We start from the raw sequence: 16,289 nt of genomic DNA on the forward strand, positions 1-16,289 counted from the left end.
CAGCCTGCACACAGCTCTGGGTTGAAATGCTTTGATCACAGGCTCTAGCTTACTGAAAATGAGCTGCCTGCTCTTCCCGTCTTATATTGTGAAGATTCTGTAGTGTGGGGAAAAAACCAAACCCACAACAGTGGCCTAAGAGTCAGGAATATTTGCCTTGGAAGCAACCTAAGCCTTGAGTGCAGGATATTGCCACTCCAGCTAGAAAGGGACACACAAGCGAGCAGCTCTGCCCCCTGCAAAGAGCTGTTACGTGGCCTGCCTGGGTGCATGAGCAGCAGCAGTGAGGCTCCTGCGAGAGAACTCTGTATTTTCCTTCATCCCTCGCAGAATGATCAGGTATCACCTGGCGTGATTTCAGGTTTTCAAGAAAAGGACATGCTGATACAGTCTGAGACACTACCCTGGAGTCATATTCTTTGGAAAGACTTCAAAATAAGCTAGATGAGCAGTTCTCAAATGTTTTCATCTCAGGACCCTTTTATATTCCTAAAAGTTATTAAGGACACCAAAAACACATTTGTTATATGTGGGTTATGTCTATCAGTATTTAACACATTAGACATTAAAATTGAGACATTTTTAAAATGTGTAAAAACACACTTATTAACTTAAAGTTTATTCTTTGTTAATCAATATAAATATCTGTGCCCAAATAACTACATTTTCCAAAATTAAAAAGAAATGGCGAGGAGAGTGGCATTGTTTTGCATGATTGCAAATCTCTTTAATGTCTGGCTTAAGACAAAAGAGTGGAATTCTCATAAGTGCATGTACATTCAACCTGTTGATGTATGTTATTTTGGCTGATGTAAACAAAACCCAGTACCACACAGTTTGAAAAGGGAGAAGGGAGAAGTATCTTGATTGTCTTTTCAGATAGTTATGGATATTCTTCGTTGGTACTGTACCAGAACTTGAGAAGTAAGATATTCTTCAAGGTTACTTGCAATGTAGAATTTAAACCAGATCAATAAACTTTTCATGCTCTGTTACATAAAATCCTTTGGTCTATCTTGACCTTTGGAATGGATCTTTTACTCATGCATGATTTTGTAGCGTCATGCACTAGTCACAATATTGATTCGCTGATCAATATTGATCAGTACTGATTCAAACATTTAGTTACACAGTCTTTTAAAAATCACATTTATTAATATCACTACCAATCTCATGAGAAAAGTTTTAAAGTATTGAGATGCCATCAAGCTCTCGCTGGTGAACCCAAGTTTTCCAAAAATCAAAATTTTGGTTGAAAGCTTGAGTTTTATCATCGACAGCAAATAATGTCAATTGTTTTCTTGAAACTACTTGAGAAGCTCACCCTGCATTTTCAGGAAAATGTCTACAAAAACACAAGTAATAACCACAGTGTATCAGTCATTCTTTCAAGTGAAAGTGAGATTCTATGGGGAAGAAAGCAGCTAGTTCAGCTCACGATGCAAAGCACTAACTGTACGAGGTTTTACTGAGACACTATCGTACATTGTTATGCCACAGAAGTTCTCTGTGTTTATTTCCCATTTCATCACACAAAACATGTCTGAAATGTTTACTCCAGAATGCAGATTTCATGAAACGAACACTTTTTTACTGCTTCATCAAGATCAGTCTCAAGTAAAACTGATGTGTTCTTCCTGAAGCATGGGGCAGTGAAGAACACAGTGACTGCTACAACAGTTTGGTGCCACTACCAGCAATGCTGCCACTGGTGCTGTCGCACGGTCAGTGCAAATTTCAATGCAGTGAGAAAGGCAAATGACATCTTACTATTGTTATGAAGACAGTTTTGACCTTGCAGGTCTCCTGAAAGGTCTCAAGGGACCACACTTTGAGAACTCTGATCTAGACAAATTATTCCCAAATATTGTTTTAGGAAATTATTAGTCATATTATTAATAACTGCACCAGTCAGGATAAGCTAGATTATGTGACAGTCAGTAATAATGCCCTGAAATATCAGTGGTTTAAAACAAAGGCCTACTTCTTATTCACTGCATATTACCACCTGCCGGAGGGTGGGGGCTGCCCTCTGTTCACCATAGTCGCTCAGGGACCAGGCTGGGGAGCAGCCTCCACCTCACATGTTACCAATGACTGCCCTACTTGGGAAAAGAGAGCTTCGAGAGTATCACACCGGCAATTAAATCCTCTGGTCCAGAAGCGACTCAAGTCAGTTCTGCTCACAGCCTACCAGTTACATGGCCCCATCCAACCACAAGAGAGGACGTGGCTGAGAAGCACAATCCTACATGTGCCTGAGGGTGGAGAGTCAGCAGTATGTGGTGAGCCACATTAAAGACCACAGTAATAGCTAACAGTTACTGAGCATTAATTACGTGCCAGGCACGGTTCTCACAGCATGAATTACTTTATGCTGACAACACTCCCTTGAGGTGGATCACGTGAACTCCCTTCTTCGGATCAGAAAGCCATGGCACAAACAGGGAAGGTAACTTGCTCAAGGTCACACCAGGTCAGGAGTGGTGCTGGGCAGGTGGATGGACTCCAGAGCCCACACCTTTAACCTCAAAGCCATATTGCCCACAATTTTCCTCACTCTAGAAAAAAGGAGAAAAATGAGAACATTTTCATAATGATAAATTTAAAGGATTATCCTTTATTACAAGGTGTCCCGTCTCCTTTAAAACATTAAAATGTCCTTTCCTTTAAGAATTGATGGTAGGAAATGGTAGGAAATACTAGGTAGGAAATACTAGGAATGGTAGGAAATACTAGGAATGGTAGGAAATACTAGGTAGGAAATACTAGGAAAAAAGACTGACAACCTTAAGTTAGTTGGTATGGTATGGTAGGAAATGGTAGGAAATACTAGGAAAAAAGACTGACAACCTTAAGTTAGTTCCTCTTCCTAATTATTTTTGTTCACTTTAATTAACCAAAAATATAAAACTTGGTGACCACTAAATTTGAAGGTTTCTTTTGTTTTTGGTTTTAGCACTTTCTTTTGATTCAACAAAATTTTGGTTATTATGTGGCAAAGAGAGGTATTGTTCTAAGCTCTATTTGTCAAGCATTGCACTACATGGTTTCATGGACAGCATTTCATTTAATTCTTTGCCATACTTATAAAAAGATTAAAGCATGCATTTTCTTCTACCCTAAATACAATTGAAGCAGGAAAGATCTGAAGCATAACAGGCCCCTAAAAAGTGGGTAAAGCACCCATAGCAATGGATGCAAGTTATTATCTACAAGAGTTACCAGAGAGCAAACACAAGTCCATCAATGAGATTCTTGCTAAACTTAATCATAATACCTCTCTCTGTCAGGAATCTTTTACAAGATGTAGTTTTTCTCTCAGGCTAAAGACCAGAAGAACAACGAGCTGATTCTACCAGCTGGGCTTTGGGACTCAGCCATGGATGATTTCCTGCAAAGGACTCTAAACACGAGCCCAGCTCATTGGCCAAGGGCCCAGGCCTTGAGTCCAACAGCCACTTAGTTAAGAGGAACATAGGGTTTAGACACAAGCAAGCTGTTCTGAGCTCCAGTGTAGTCATATTTATTAGTTTCCCTTAGAAAATTTAGGTGTGCAGGAGAAATACTCATTGTGAACAGGTGCTACAAACAGAATTTTCACAAAAATGAAGGCTTGGGAAATAAATGTTTCAAACAATATTGAACACCAAGAATACAGTTGTTGTTTTAATAAGATACTATAACAATTTCTCTTTACAAAAGAAGGAAGAATGGAAGAGAGAAAGAGGGAAGGAGAGAGGAATGGAGGGAAACAAGAAGAAGAAGGAAGGGAGGGAGGGAGGGAGGAAGGAAGGAAAAAAGGAAAATCCTCAAAAAGGTTTACACATCTTGGTAGCCTACAATAGAGTATTTGAATTATAAGTCTGTTATACCAAATGACCACATCTTGGCCAGTCGCTTCCCTCTGGGAAGATGGATGGTATATCTCGTCACTGACGAAATAAGTACCAACTGTGGAAATGATCAAGGGAGAGGCCATGTGCTCTGTCACCACAAGGATGAAATGCTCTCCACTCACGTTTAGACTCCATATTCTATTTCAAAGCAGAACAATTAAAAAAAATGATGGCAGTATTAGGACCCTTAGATAGGGGAAGAGTCTGTGAATATAAAGGCCATTTTAGAAAGACTCAAAAAAAGACTCATGAACCCATTCAGTCACAAAAATGATTTCTAAACCTTATTTAGGGTACTAATTCTAACAATTTGAGGTATACATTTGGGGCCAGTATTTATAAATCCTGGTCTCTACTGTAAATGACCATTGAGGCTCATTTTCATTTAATTGGGAAGCTAAGGAAATGTTTTCCTAGCCTTTCTATTAATGACCTTACAAACAACCTTTAGAAGTTGATTTTAATACTCTGTTGTCAATGGGTGTCTTCAAATATTTCTATTCTCTAATTAGGAAGCAGGCTCTGTTTTAGAGAGTTTGGTTAATAGTTGCAATCTAGAAGGTGCAGAGTGTATTTCACAGCCAGAACATTCCATACATCCTAGCTGATGGCTGGAACAGCAGGTCCTTAAAGTGGTAAAGCAATGAGAAGGGACCACCAAGGACCTGTAGTGATAGCCAGATGCAAAGGAGAAAAGCAAGGGCTACAGCTCACCAATGAGAGATGTCAACAGAGGAAAAGGCCTTCCTTATTAAAATTTGGGCTGGGCAACCTTTAGTCCTGCAGTGGCCATATCCCCACCTTGCACATGAAATAAGAATAAGCCAGCTGTATCAGGAATATACAAAAGTCCTCTGACCAACTGAAGAAGGGAGAGGTGCCAGGTATCTAAAATAAGCTCTTGGTGTTAAATAAGAAAAAAATATATAATTAATTTCTAAAATTTGACAATATGTACAGGCCTGAGATCAAGTCCATGAACCTCATTGTAAAATGGCCCTTTTTATAGGTGTTTTCTACTCTAATGCAAGATGTGTTAAAACCACACAAAATGATATACTTCAAAGCTTGAAAATAATCCACTTGAGATAACTATTAAGATAACGATCACTTGGCCTGAAACAATAAAGACTCTGTCCGTTCTCCTGGTGCACAGAAAAGACCAGGTCAACACATGATGAGAGAGCTCAGGTGAGCGGTGGTGGGGGGCAGGTGCTTGGTCACTTTTGGTTCAGCAATGCCTTGCCAGGACTAGGCTCCTCGGGGCCAAGGACGGGCAGTCTTGCAACCTCTTTGACTCAGATGGCACTGCTAATTCTCACTAAGCAAAAGAGGAACCAATAAAACGTCAAAGAGCCGAGAAAGGCTTGCTGCCTCTAATGTCAGGAGTATGACAAGGCAGGACAATGCAAGAACAGTGCACATGTCCAATCTGAGAGTAAATCACATGGCTTTGCTCGGTCAGCTGGGGCTGTAATTCATGCCCACATTGCACAACCTCGAAAAACTTACATAAGCTTACTGTACATCAATTTTCTCAACTACAAAACAGGAAGAATATTCAAACCTCCTTTGTTGTTATACACATATTTTGAGCCAAAAAATGTTCCTCAAAAGAAAATAAAATGTATTGTACTCAGTCTTAAAAAGGAAGGACATTCTGACACATGCCAAACATGGATGACCCTGAGGACATTATGCTAATTCCACTTTTAGGAGGTACCGAGGGCAGTCAAATTCATAGCTGACAGAAAGTAAAATGGTTGGTGCTGAGGGCCGAGGGAAGGGGAGAATGCAGCACTGTTGTTGAATGGGTATAAAGCTTCAGTTTTATAAGATGAAAAGAATTCTAGAAACTGGTTGCACAACAATATGAATGTGTGAAACAGCACTGAACTGTACACTGACAATGGGTAAGATGGTAAATTTTATATTTTTACCAAAATTAAAGATTTAAAAAAACAAAGCAGTAAGATACACAATGAGCCTGACACGTGGATGAGCAGACGACGAGTACTGACTACATGAACGAAGAAGGCTTCTCCTGTAAGACAGAGGAGATCTAACTGGTTCTGACGGATCTTTAAACATTCCCAGAAACTGATCCAGAGTGTTTGGTGCCATGAGTAAGGAAACCACAAGCTATGGGTGCCAATGAATTATCTGCTATATCTAAGCCCTAACTCTTACAGGAACCGCCCAGTTCTGGGAAGCAGACGACTTACACGACATTAAGGCTGTTTCTCCAGAGAGGTCAGACAGGCAGCCTTTGACCAGCAGAGTACATCGCTGCTGTGACCCAGTGAAAGGGGTATGCCCTGAACACACAGGTATGTAGAGATGGGGCTCTGGGATGCAGGCCAGCAAACACAACTTAGAAGTAAAGATCCAAATATGAAAATGTGAAGAAAATGGCATCATGAAAAACAAGTTAGCAGTGAATAGTCACCAGTGTCACCTCCGTCCAGAGGCTGGCAGGACGAGAGCTGGGATGAGCGGTTTAACACTCAGAAGGTCCAGAGTACCCTCCACAAAAGCCAGAGGGAGGGAGGGGAGAAACCCATCACGGTGCATGTAAGAATGTTGTTATTTTCATGACATATGTTTAATGTGAGGTAGCTCTTAAATTGGAGAAGAATTCTTTCTCTAGGGCTAGAACACTGAGAATTTACTCTCTCCCAGGAGCAACAAATAAAAATTTTCTTCTTAAATTTGGAGAACAGAGGGACTTGTGAATCAGACTGAGAGAAATTACTGCTGTCGGGACTCATTGCTTGCTATATGTTTTCATAGAGAAAAGAACACTAAGGAAGAGTGAAGAGATGATGGGAACAAAATACAAACCAGCGCAAACAAAAATAGAGAACTTTATGTATCAAAGCAGAAATCGGGACTTGGCTGGCACTGCTGGGAAAACAGAGATAAGTGCCCGTGAGACTCCGCGCCCATCTGCCAGGGGCCATTAAAGGCACATGTCTGCAAACACAACCCAACCCCACTTACCTTTCTTTTGATATCAGTGAACTGGGAAAACATTAAAGACCAATAAAATGACAGCTCCAGGATATAATAGTAGTGAAGGTCAGCTGTGAGTGGCTGAGGACCAAAGAAAAAAAAAGGAAAGATTAATAGTTGACAGGGAACCCTAGTTGGGTCCCAAGTACCTCAAGCTCAGGGCTGAAACGTGACATGGTCTTATGCCTCCACAACTTCTAGCTCTGATCTCTTTCTGGATAAGGGGGCTTTGAAGGATGCCTCAAATGCTCAGTTTGATGGCATTAGTTTTGATTTATCTCCAACCAAAAAAGTGTCAGTCAATATGAACATTTACCAATTCATTATTCCTTTTAACAATAGCATTTATGGTTCTTTGATATGCATGAGTATCTGCGAGATTCCTTAGGCAACCTGAAAAAGTATTCTAACGCATACACAAAAAGAATAACCCTGGATAACTGCTGAGCAATTCCACAGCACAGGGACAAGGGAGGTGGGTGTCAGAGCCTGGAGTACAGAATGAGTCGCTGAGGCACAGTTTTAAGTTCTGCATTAATCAGATCTTTCTTTTAGTAGATTGCAAACATAAAAAAAAAAGGCAATTCAAAAATATTTCTTAAAAGATCAGAGGGGCAAAGAATCTGCCAAGAGATACTGGGCTAGGCACTCAGCCAGGAAAATATGAGATCAATTCCCACCTCCACAGATTAGTAGGTACTGAACTTGGGCCTTAGTTAATTTATTGTAAAATGGAGGTGACACTGGCTCTGTCTGCCTGACAGGTCCAGGAATGAGGAGTTCAGAGAGGCAGCAAAGATCAGTAATATTTACTTTGCACATAAATCCATGAAAACAAAACAGTGTTTTAAAAAACTGTTTTTGACCAGTTGTTTTTGTTTTATTGAATTGTAACAAAATGTCTTAACTCTACCAGAATGAATCAAAGACCTTTGAAGCTCATTACACAAACGTATCCATACACTACACAGAGGGTAACAGTGGGATATGCAGTAAATACAAAGGAAACTTAAATGCTCTGTAGACCAATAGCAGCAAAACAAATGACTTTCACAAGAAGACGGTACTCACTTAACTACCGACCCTACCAACTTCGTGCATAGGCATCTCGGAAAACAGTTGCCCCGCTCACTGACCTTTGGCAACAGAACACGAGAAGACAGGATACTCTCCCTACCAGCAATCCTAAACTCTCAGCATCAATGTGTTCATCAAACTCAGCACTACCCTGGAGAAATATATTTCCTGCTCAAGTGTTCTTTTAAAATTTGAAAGCATTAGCAATTAGAGATGGGTACTCAGGGTAGACATATGACAGCAATAAAGTCTAGAAAATAGAGTGCTGGCTTTAGGACCCTCGGAGCCAAGATTAAATTTCAGTTTTAATGAGATTCACTTTCTCATTGCATCGCCACCTGGGAAAATGGCAAGGCGGGTGATGAGAACAAGTGAGAGCACTGTAGAAATTGCAGAATTAGTAACAGAGTGTCATATTAGAATAACTGCCCGATTCGTGGAGTGCTTTGCAGTTGACAAAGCTTACTCATGTGCTAATCTTTTATTCTCATAAAAATCATATAAAATTAGCACTATCATTTTCTAAATTGTATGGTTACAGGAAACTGCTGCCAGTTAACTCAGGTTGGGAGGTGATCCCGGGGCTCACAGCGAGGGAGGCGCTGGGACTGCAGAGCCAGGGCTCCTCACTCCCCACTGTGCTCATCGTGATGGGCTGTGCAAGGGCCAGCGGGGGCCACGTCCCCTTATTTTAAACTTAAACCAGACACGTGTATATAAAATCATTATGTATGCAGTAAAAATATAATATATATTCTCATTCAGAAGGAGCAGTGCATCTTTAATAAAATTCAAATAGACTACTACTCTTTCATCTATAAATCTGTTCAATTATTTATTTAACGTATGTGCTAAAGACACAATAAATCTGTTTAATGAGCATGGCCCATCTTTAAAAGTGCTCTCAGGCTTGAGACTGACTTGGAACTACCCACAAAGTGTTATAATTGCACGCACAATAATTATATGCTGTTTAATATTTTTTCCCACACACACAAAAAGAAAGCTGCTAAGTTTTGTTTTTATTAGTATAAGGAATGTATCAAGAATGACCACTGTTCCCATGAGAGATCATGAAGTGGTCCTGGAATTTGGGAGTTATGTGCTGAATTATTCATTGATAAACAATGATGTCTTAGCAGTGGAAGCCAATCTTGATCTGAATTCCCACCTATGGTATCTTTCTTTCTATACTAATGACATTTCCTCTTTTAGATAAATGTGACTGTATATACCAGACCCTCAACTTTTCAGGTGGAATCTGCAGTTCTGCCTGTGAAGTAGTCGGCAGCTCCACTTAGAGCCACTGCTCCAGTAACTAATTTTCTTGGAAAATAAGCAATTTCTCAGCTCCAGCCATTAATGTGAAAGTTATTCCACGCTATGTTGTAGTAATGAAGAAGAGTGGGTATTACACTTCATGGGGCATTTGTCTCAATGCTGCTCACGTGACAGAATTTACCTCATAAATGCAGTGTGTCAGAGCAGCTGCCACCCCAGCATTCGAGTTAAGGTTCCTGGAAGGCTTTGATGTATTTTTATATGTATGGATTTTTCCACTCAGTATACCATTACAGGACACAAAGAGAGCTGTAAATGATAATATTCCAAGTATGTAAGATAGTAAAACAGCAGTTGGGCCTGAGAATTACAATGTTTCTTAGTAGTGACTGGGTTTCAGTGTTGCTTTAGTCTGTATGAAATAGCCCTGGAATACTCAGCCCTCTCTAAACATGTCATGCTGCTTATTTATTTTATTTTCTAATCTGAATAAACTACTTGAAAGGGATGGAAATGCAAAGTGGAATTCCATCACAATATGTCCCTAACCCTGAACTTGGCCAAAGAGTAGCCAATGTCAGTTCTCACCCCATTCAGACACTCTGGGTGATGGGGAAGTCACAGAGCATGCCTGCTCCCTGTTAACCTTATGCACACCAAAAGACCAAAAACCTTTAAAAGGACAACCCCCCAAAATACCATACTCAAAATTATAAGTTGCTTATCATAATATATGTCTCTTTATTGCATCACCAAAAACCTAGTTACATTTGTTTCTCTTACAAACATATCCCAATTGATGTAGAAATTTTTTGGCAAGAAATTTCTAGAAAAGTCCCAACTTTGATATTCAAATAGTAACTGACCTAGGGACCAGAACACAGGCTAACATTACTGAATTCAAGGACAGAGGCAAAGGTACCTCTATGGGCTGATGTGCCTTCTGGAATACTATTTTAATCTCATTCTCAGTGATATTTTTTTGGGGGGGGTCTATGTGTAATGGTACCAGCCCATTTTTCTGAGTTCAAGAAAATGGTGTTTGATTTACATATTTAGCAGCTGCTCCTAAGCCACAAAATGAACTGAAGTCAGCACGCCTGCTCCAGCTCCACACGAGCCTTTTCCACTTGGAACTGAGATAGGCCTGTCCTACTATCAGACTTGCTCCAGTAATTAGAAGCAGATCAACTGTTAGAAACAAGAATCATCCCCCATTGGACTGATGGCATCTTACTGTCCAGCAAATGCACCTTTCCACATTTACTCCATCTACTAAAGCAATTAAGCTTTGATTCTGAACTTCACTGAGAGCACAGACCACCTCCCTCACTAGGCTACAGGCAGCATTAAGCAACAAGGATGGGGACAGGGGCCAAAAAGCAAGATGGCTGCCAAACCTCCTGGGACCTGCCTGAAGTCAGAAATCCCACCTAGGGAAGACGCTGTACGTGTGTGGAAATCCAGACAGTAACGGCTCCTTACCTGATAGGGGTAGTTGTACCAGCAGTGCTTTGTATTCCACAGCCAGGGTGTCTGCAAAAAGGACGAAGAAACACATTTTAGGTATTTTCAAAAAGAAGCAGGATAAGAGATGTTTATGAGAGGTTCCCCAATGTTTGGGTTTTATAATCTACCTTTGTAAGAACTGAAGGATTTAGGAATAAGATATTAAAAAGTATTTAGGATCCTATCATCTATTCTCACTGGGTAATCTGCACTCATCTGGTAGTATTTCAGGCTATGGCTGGGATGGAGTCCTAGCTGGTGATTTTATATTTTTTTGTGGGTCCCACAGACACAGTCCTGCTGTGGAATAGGCCTCAACAGCAGGGCCCTTCAGCGGTCTCTCCTAGACGAGATGCAAATCATCAATCTAACAGTTATCAATAAACAGTGCTAACAGTTGGTGGAAACCACCCTAAAACTCCTATCCAATGTGTATAAGGCAACAGTGTTAATCAGTTGTTTCATGCCTTAACCAGGGTCCATAATAGGCAGGTACACTACTTGTTTCAGTAGGACACCTCAGACTAATTCCAGGTGTAAGGGAATTAACCTTCAGGGCACACTCCACTCCCTGGCCCATGGTTAAGGTCTTTTAAAGACAAAACAACCATTCTTAATTTGACAGCAATCACTTGCCTGCAACAGTGTATAATCAGAACATCTAAGTGTACACACAGATTCAAAACATTTGTAATGAACAGGGAGGAACTGGTGAAGACTTAAATAGATTACTGAATAATCCAATAATACCAACACAGACTCTCTCATATTTTTGTGGTAAGTTTTTAATTCTTTTGCATCTCTAATCTATAGCTATCAGTACTTTCAGTATACATCTATATACCTTTGATACACATCTGTATATTTCTTATTATTAAGGAACATAATCACTAATCCAATCCATAGGTTTATGCATCTCAAAATGATAATGTCACTGAAAAGATTAGTGTCAGATATATTTGTACTGACAACCTCTTTATTTTGTCTCAGACCCTATAAGATCAAGGCTATTGCTCTATCTGCACTGTAATAATGCAGCTGTCTCCCTGAAATCGATATACATATCCTTTCAACCTGTACCCGTGAGGGTTAGGATGTGAAAGGGGCTATGAAAATAAATCTGACAAATTCAGTGACTGAAATCAAGCTCACGGGGCCATCTGATCATAAATTCCTAACTGGGCAGTTGTGATGAGTGCTCACACTGCAGCCCTATAAAAGGTTTATCTGTGCTGTAAGCAAGCCCTGTCCATTGTTCTCATTCAAAGGCATAAATACACCTTCGAAATGCCAGAGGTAACCCTCTTTCTTCAGACCCCTCGGAGGGGTAACCGCCCTCAAAAGAGCACAGCATCTGTCAACTCTCCTGTAATCAATCATACAGACTTCTCCGCCTTGCTTTCTCCCTCCTTCACGTCATCTTCCTTACGTTCCCTCCTTAATCCCAAATGTATGAAAAGAACTCTAAAAGTGTCTTTTCCAGAGCATTTGAGACCTTGCTTCCTGGTACATCATCAGCTCGGCTCAAATAAACGCGTATAAAAATTCTCTACATGTCTGGATGTTCTTACATCAACAAGTATGGTAATGATATTACCTAATAGAAGTTGAGTCCTCCTATGTCCATGTACTTTTTTAAGGATTTTTACCATGATGTTATTTATTTAACTAGTTAAAAACTTTATCTTTCGACTGTTACACACACTTTTAAAGGATCTCATGTATGAACTTACTTTATCCTCACAGTAGCTAATAGTATTTGCCTCATCCTATAGATAGGTAAATTGAGGTCCCAAGTCCATAAATAACTGCCCAGGTTAGATAGCTAGGCAGTGCCAGAGCTGGAAACCAAATTCAGACTGTCTGATCTCAAACCCTGTCTCTGAGTCTACTAAAAACTGGACGGGACTCAGATCAGGGAGCCAGATGGAAACAAAAGGCCTTCTATGCCCTAAACTTAAAACTGTTCAGGGATCTTTACATTCCCCTCCTAAGTAGGTACAACCAAATCTCCTTGTTCCCCCCCCCCTCCGCCTTTTTTTTTCTGGTTTTGCTATTTGCCACCTATTCAATTCTCTACATACCATGTAATCTCACTGCAGTTAACATCCTGGCAGCCTGCATTGTGTGCCTGTCTCCTCCATTTCTCTTATCCACGACACTGATGTTCCTTACTGATCTACCTCACAGCGTGCTTGTGAGGATCAAATGAGATAGCATGTCTAAAAATACTTTGCAGGCTTCAAAAGTTTAGTATGTTGTTGTCTTTACATGCCCATTGAGGAAGACATAAAAAATAAAAATTAAAATTAATCTGAATTTTCATCACTATTAACATTTTAATGTATGGCCCATTTTTGTTCTTTTTTCTATATAATATAGATTTAAATGCATAGGTAGATTTATTTTTAAACACACAGGATTAAGAAAGATCACTAAGAGCAAAGAGGTATCATTGAAGACCAAGGCTAAGATTATCCATACTTTCATATCCCCACAATTACTATGGATGGATACAAACGTCGGAAAGAGAAGAATGCTGATAGAAAATAATAATTCATTTAAAACACGGCATTGGAGGAGAGTTCTACGACTACCCTGAACTGCCAGAAAGATGAATAAGTGTGTCCTAGAGCACATTAAGCCTGAAAACACTGCTGGAGACAAAAATGACAAAACTGAAGCTGCCCTACTTTGGGTACATCAAGAGAAGGCCGGGTCCTTAGGAAAGGATGATCGTGCTTCGAGATGGAAAGCAGCAGGGAAAGAGGAAGAGCAAGTACAAGACGGACCAGCTCCATTAGAGAAGCCACAGGGTGAGTGCACAGGAGCTAAGCAGGGCAGTCGAGGGCGGGACACGGTGGATGGCACTCATTCGCAGGGTCCACTCAACGGCACATACACACATATGTACAGTTTTTAAATTTGGGCACAACACACCAAAATCTATTTTATAGCATGAGTATTAATTATTACTTTTCTCTCTGATAAAGGTGTTTATGATCTCCACAATTAGTTGAAAGCCTGAGAGGGACAGGTATGCCATAGGCATGTGTTTATTCTCCAGCATCTGTGCCCACATTCACAGTTCAGCATTCATTTACTGAACACCAAAGAAAAGGATTGTAGTCAAATACAAAGCCTGTAACAAACCTCATAGTATTTTTCTGAATTTATCAGTCCCAAGCCCATGAGCACGTGTGTGCCAGCTTCTAAAGATGCTGCGGGCATCCCTTCCACGGCGGCCACCCGTTCCAGTCACAGTCAGGAGAGGAACGGTGTGACGCCCAGTGATCCAGGAAAATCCATCATTTACAGCTTCCCTTCCTCTGTAAGTTTCTTGGCTCATTGGTTTCCTTGTAACATCCAGGCTTTCCCCTGCATGCATCAGATATACATCACCTACACGTGCTTCCACTACATGCCAATGCCTGACCGCCCTGCAGAAATTGTGGGTGAGTCACTGTCCCTCACTGGGGCCCCACCCACCTGAAGCAGGAGCAAAAGACATTGTGAATTTGATGGAGCTACTATAGGGCTCTAGCTCAACCCACAAGCTTGTTCGCCAGACATTTTACAAGGCTCTTTCACCTACAATGTACACTTACATATGCCTCTCACTTTGACAACACTAGAAACTAACATCACCTTCTATATGCATACGACATGTTTCCAGGGTCTCATGCTGCATGCCCCACAAGACTCTCTGAGATAGGCAGAATACTATCTTTCCTAATGTACAGTGGGGAAAACAAACCCATGAGAAGGTGATTTTCACAATTTTCACTCACTCAACAGTGGTATAAGAATCTGGATTGGCTGCTTGTAATTTAACGCACTAGGTATAACTTCTTTAATTTGAATTGATATCATGAAACTATCACTTTTAAGTCCATTTTTCTAGGTATCTATTTTAGATCTTCATATTCATATCAAAACCTGTATATGCGTCATACAAATAAAGGATAGTAACAACTAAGAACTCAAAAAGCTGAAATATTACATGTCAAAAAAAATAATGGTGATGAAAAATACACTGAAAACCCTCAGTTTAAAAGAATGGGCTTAGCTCTGGCTGGTGTGGTTCAGTGGATTGAGTGCTGGCCTGCAAACCAAAGGGTACAGGTTTGATTCCCAGTCAGAGCACATTTCTGGGTTGCAGGCCAGGTCCCCAGAAGGGGGCACACAAGAGGCAACCACATATTGACGTTTCTCTCCCTCTCTTTCTCCCTTCCTCCCTCTCCCTAAAAATACATTTTAAAATAATTTTTAAAATTAACAAACAAAAGAATGGGCCTAGCAACTTCCTATATAGTAAAATAAAGCTCTGTATCTAAGGTAATGCATGGCAATTAAGCAAATTTCCTGGATATAGATGTGTTTTTTTCATATGGCATTACAATATCAAGGAATGTTATCAAGGATGAAATATCTAAAAACCCTAGGATTCTCAAATCTTGTCATTCCAATATCTTAGGATTTACTATATTCCCCCTCATACTTAAATAATGCTGTGAAGCACTTACAGATTTTAATGTATTTTATACGTATTATCTCATTTAATTCTCACAACACCATTATAAGTATTCAATTTAACATAGGCAACAGATGCCATAAATGACAAAGAACATGGTGGCATGGGTCTTCTCAAAATATGAAAATGCAGGTTCTGACTCAGTACTGGCTTGGGACTAAGATTCTACATGTGTAACAAGCTTCCAGGCGATGCTGACACTGGAGGACCTTGGATCTCATTTTAAGAAGTAAGGTGTCAGGGGAAAGGAAGATGGTAAGCCCATCTTCTTGGTATTCACAGATGTAAGGCACCTAATAGGCACTTTGTTACAATATTCCACAATTCTGTACTAAGTGAATAAATTAATGAACTATTCCAAATCATCACAATAACCATGAGGCACAAATTGCTAGCAAAACAATACTGAGCTAGAAACAATGCTTCTGAACCAATCTTCCTTTGTGATATAACCACACCTTTAAGCTCTGGGGGCAGGCAAGTGAGCAGCATTTATGCGGTCCACTTTGGGATGGTGCTCCTGAAAGTTAATGTGAAGGAGTACTTCTTACCCTTTTCTCCATTCCTATCAGAGGCAGAAAATGACAACTTTGACCCAGAGATAGAAATTTCTGTTGAGGCTGCCCTGGTCTGGCTTATCTCTGGATTTTTCATATGTGATAGATAAATTCCTATTATTCTCCTTATATTTAAGTTATTTCATTTTCTATTTTTCAAAATATACATATATAGTAGCAAAGTCTGTATTCTCACTCTTATATGCATCAAGGTGAGTATTATTAATTATTTTATAGACAAATAAGCCATCTCAAAGAGGTACCAAAAGTAAGTCTCCCCAGCTGCTAAACAGAAGCTGGAATTGAAACCCAGGCCAGCCAGATTCTTCCACTGCACCTTCCCCAAGGTACCCAGGGTGTTCAAAGAATGAGTAATGAGAGAGAAACATCATGGGCATTTGGAACTGATTACCCGAA

General features: G+C 40.2%; 1 protein-coding gene across 2 annotated transcripts in view; it reads right to left on the bottom strand.

Moving 5' to 3' along the window:
* Window positions 1–16,289, bottom strand: part of CERS6 (ceramide synthase 6) — a 293,309-nt gene that overhangs the window by 61,490 nt on the left and 215,530 nt on the right. For both annotated transcript variants that reach the window (XM_045846986.1, XM_045846925.1), the window contains exons 5-6: window positions 10,758–10,808; window positions 6,903–6,995 (exon numbers count right to left, since the gene is read on the bottom strand). In XM_045846986.1, coding sequence (XP_045702942.1) covers window positions 6,903–6,995; window positions 10,758–10,808 — 144 coding nt within the window. The remainder of the gene's footprint in view (window positions 1–6,902; window positions 6,996–10,757; window positions 10,809–16,289) is intronic.

This window comes from Phyllostomus hastatus, unplaced genomic scaffold, assembly GCF_019186645.2.
Source record: "Phyllostomus hastatus isolate PE091 unplaced genomic scaffold, TTU_PhHast_1.1 phas_contig_1, whole genome shotgun sequence".
Lineage (NCBI taxonomy): Eukaryota > Metazoa > Chordata > Mammalia > Chiroptera > Phyllostomidae > Phyllostomus > Phyllostomus hastatus.